Raw genomic sequence first — 3972 nt, 5'->3', positions numbered from 1 at the left:
GCTCACGGTGCCCACTGTGGGGCTGGGCTGTGCAGGGCTGGGTGGTGTGGGGAAGCTGTGACATGACGTGGCCCTGCGGCAGAATGTGGCCCCACGGTGGGATGTGGCCCATGAGAGGATCTGTCTGCATGGTAGCACATGTGGCCTTTGTGCTGCAGGGGACGTCCTCAGGGTGGGAAGGAGTGTCTGCTGCCATCTCACGCCTTGATTTGTGGCAGTGTGGTGGAAAACCCAAAGAAGATGAGAGAGGGAATGGGTCATAAAACAGCAGTGCAGGAGCAGATGGTGCTAAACTGCCAACAGCATTGAGCTGGGGGTTGCAGCTGTGGTTGGGGCGGGGTGTCCCTGGCACAGGGGAAACACAGTGAGAAAACACTGAGAGCTGTTGAGCAGGGGGCCGGGTGCGATGGATGTGTGCTGTGATGCTGTGGGAGCTGCTGTGCTTCTCGCACGTCTCCCAGCCCTGCAGTGCATACAGACCAGGGCTGAACGCTCCTCGCCCCGCGCTGCAGATCCTCGTGCTGCTTGCAGGCTGTCAGCAGCGTGGCATAACGAGCTGCACGGCACCGAGCTGGGTGCTGGGACTGCACGATGCTATTCCTGGCTCTGTCACTGTGCCCACCTGGCAGCATCTCCTGTCTCTATCTGTATGAAATAACTCCCAGATCCTCAAATGAGATATTCCCAAAGCCTTGCTAATGGGGAGAAAGGCTAAGGTTCTCTAGATTAGCGTCCTGTTCTGATGCTAGTGCTTCAAAGAGGGTGTTGAAGGGTTGGGGAATGTAGATGAATTGCAAAGTCTGGAGAAAGAAACTCCTTCACTGAGAGATGGAGACCTGGGGGTGCTCAGCTTGTAGGGTGGCTCGAGTGTGGCCTTGAAGTGTCTGAATGGGTGACAGCATGGGGACTCGTCCTGTCTTTATCCGCTAAATTAGAGATGCTGACAGTTGAAATGAGAGAGAAATTGCACTGGGGGAATTGTGCAGACAGTGCTGAGGGTAATTAACTATTGAACCGCTCTGCGACGGCTGCGAGTGACCTGCTCTGCTGCAGCGTCTGCTGCAGGGACGTCACGCTGCTGACAGTTTCAAACACCCCTCTCCCTCTTTGCAGTGTTTGCCTACGGTGCGACAGGAGCAGGGAAAACCTACACCATGCTGGGCTCAGAGCAGAGCCCGGGCATTATGTACCTCACCATGGTGGAGCTGTACAGGAGGATTGAGGCCAGGAGGGATGAGAAGAGCTGCGAGGTGCTCGTCTCCTACCAGGAGGTATGTGTGTGTCCCCGATGTGTTTTGGGGCTGGTGCTGACCCCGTAGCACTGCAGTATGTGTCCCTAGTGCTTGGGACACCTGCTGTCCCAGCTGGATTCAGGCTCACCAAACTGGTGGGGAGGGGTGCTGCTGGTTCTTCCCATCCAGAGAATGGGAAGTTTTTCTGCCTCACCGAGCTGCCGCGGCGCCTGCAGTCTGCATAGCAATCTGAAAGGGCTGTGCAGGAGGAGCAGCAGCACAGTGACTTGCAAGTAAAGCCCTCGAGAGCTGTCCTCTGCATTTAGAGCACTGTCAGCCGCTCTGTGTCGTGCCTGGGCAGTGCCCTGCAGGGAATTGGGGTGGGAGGGACTCATCTGATCAGACTGTGACCCTCACGCGCAGAGCTCCTCGATGCTGGGGTAACAGGCCGTGTGTTCACTGCTCCAGGTGTACAATGAGCAGATCCACGACCTGCTGGAACCCAAGGGCCCTTTGGCCATCCGGGAGGATCCAGAGAAAGGAGTCGTGGTCCAGGGGCTCTCCTTCCACCAGGTGGGTGTAAGGGGTGCGCACAGGCTCAGTGTGGTGCTGTCCTAGCAGCAGATGTGACCCTGATCTGAAGGGAACGCTGCAGGACAGCGGGATGCCTTACATCCCAATTGTCATTTCTTAATGTTGGGTTGTTGTGATACCCACCCCTCTGCTCGATTCCAGCCCAAATCAGCAGAGCAGCTCCTGGAGATGTTGGCCAATGGCAACAAAAACCGGACACAGCACCCCACAGATGCCAATGCCACCTCCTCCCGCTCTCATGCGGTGTTCCAGGTGAGGGCTGAACCACAAAACCACAGCATGGTTGGCCTGAAAAGAGCCTTGAAGATCTTAGAACTGTGGAATCACAACAAGTTGGGTTGGAAAGGACCCCAAAGCTCCCCAGCCGCACTTCTGCTGTGGTCTGGGTGCCCCACATCAGCTTGGGCCCCACCTGTGGCCTTGGGATCTCCAGGTTTATCTGTCCCATTGTCCCCCTCAGCACAGAGCCAGGATCCCTGCTCTCTTTGTCCTCACTGTGTCAGTGCTCTTCCCCACGAACCAACTACTTGATTTCAATTCCAGCCAGGCCCTTCCCTGAATTAGCAGGGCTGTCACGGCTGTGTGGGGAGACTAAGGGCTCTGCCTGCAATTTCTGTGTGAACCTGGTGGCTGTAAGCAGGGGAAGTCCAGGTGTCTGGATGCCTTCCCAGCCGGGTGCATTGCTGGGCGCTGGACTCCTGCCTGCTGCACATCCGTTAGCAGTGCTGGAAGTGTGCCCTCCCTGCTGCTAGCTCTGCCTGCTGGAGAGCCAAGCATGGACTGGTGAGGGTGTAGGACTGGGGTACGACATGGGAATTGGGCTCAGCTCTGAGAATGCAGCCTGGGTGCTCCCCAGGCACTGCTAGGCGACGTCTGGGGGACTCCACCAGCGTTGGGTTTGGCCATCCTCGTTGGGTTGTGGCCTCACCAGTCTCTATGCTCACAGATCTACGTGAAGCAGCAGGACCGTGTTGTTGGCCTCGCTCAGGACCTGCAGGTTGCCAAGATGAGCCTGATTGACCTGGCAGGCTCTGAGCGAGCTTCTGTCACCAACACCAGAGGAGAGCGTCTCCGGGAGGGCGCAAACATCAACCGCTCACTGCTGGCCCTCATCAACGTCATCAATGCATTGGCTGATGCAAAGGTAGTACTGTCCTGTCGTGCCCTGCTGAGTGCCCAGGGCCCAAAAGCTGAGCAGCCCCTCGCTCTCTTGGTGCAGAGCAAGAAAACCCACATCCCGTACCGGGACAGCAAGCTGACGCGCCTGCTGAAGGACTCCATTGGTGGCAACTGCCGCACCATCATGATTGCTGCTGTCAGCCCCTCCTCCCTGGCCTACGAGGACACCTACAACACTCTCAAGTACGCCAACAGGGCCAAGGAGATCAAACTGTCGGTGAGGAGCTCATCTTCTGCTGAGGGTTTGGGAGCTGGTGGGAAGGAGTTGGGTTTCACAGCCTGTCCTGGTGCGTGGGGTGGGTCAGCGGGTGCCTCTGTGCTCCAGGTTGGGTGGTCTGTTGGGTTGTGTTATCCAGCCCCTCTGGCCAATTGATGCTGAGGACACTGAATGCACAGTCTATGCCAAAGCCCCTCATCCCAGCAGGACTGCTGGCAGGGTCAGCAGGTCCCCATGTGTGCCTCGTGCCATCTGCAGTCTCTGCTCCAGCACTGGGAGAGATCTGAGCTCAGCCCCGTTGCTCCTTTGACCTCTTGCCCATCCCTGTCTCTGCAGCTGAAGAGCAACGTGCTCAGCCTCGACTGCCACATCAGTAAATATGCCACAATCTGCGAGCAGCTGAAAACAGAGGTGAGGTGCTCTGTCTTTTAGCTGTGCTTTGGTTGATATGTGCACCTCTGAGCTCCTCTGCAAGTCGTGTGGCAGTGCTGCCTGCTGGGAGAGCTGTGGGCTCTGTGGGGCTGCTGAAGCAGCTGTGGTACAGGTGATCCTTCTCTACAGGTGGCAGATCTCCGGGCCAAGCTCCGTGCCTATGAGGATGCTGCTCAGGATGCAGGGAAGCAAATACCAGTGCTGCTGCCTTCTCCCAGGTGGGGTTGTGGGGCCGGTGGGAAGAAGAGGCAGAGCTGGGGTGAGCCCTTAAGGAGGCTGGGCTAGGAATCCCAAACATTGTCCTTATTGATCCAACCC

General features: G+C 57.4%; 1 protein-coding gene across 1 annotated transcript in view; it reads left to right on the top strand.

Annotated features, from left to right (window-relative positions):
• KIF18B (kinesin family member 18B) overlaps positions 1–3972 on the top strand; it is a 7067-nt gene that overhangs the window by 364 nt on the left and 2731 nt on the right. Inside the window, exons 2-8 of the mRNA XM_019623329.1 lie at positions 1086–1271; positions 1701–1805; positions 1968–2078; positions 2773–2970; positions 3046–3222; positions 3559–3633; positions 3784–3902. Of these exons, the coding sequence (XP_019478874.1) occupies positions 1086–1271; positions 1701–1805; positions 1968–2078; positions 2773–2970; positions 3046–3222; positions 3559–3633; positions 3784–3902 (971 nt within the window). The remainder of the gene's footprint in view (positions 1–1085; positions 1272–1700; positions 1806–1967; positions 2079–2772; positions 2971–3045; positions 3223–3558; positions 3634–3783; positions 3903–3972) is intronic.

Source organism: Meleagris gallopavo, chromosome 29 (assembly GCF_000146605.3).
Source record: "Meleagris gallopavo isolate NT-WF06-2002-E0010 breed Aviagen turkey brand Nicholas breeding stock chromosome 29, Turkey_5.1, whole genome shotgun sequence".
Taxonomy (NCBI): Eukaryota; Metazoa; Chordata; class Aves; order Galliformes; family Phasianidae; genus Meleagris; species Meleagris gallopavo.
The sequence above is the reverse complement of the archived record's forward strand: the minus strand, read 5'-3'. Positions and strand labels throughout refer to the sequence as shown.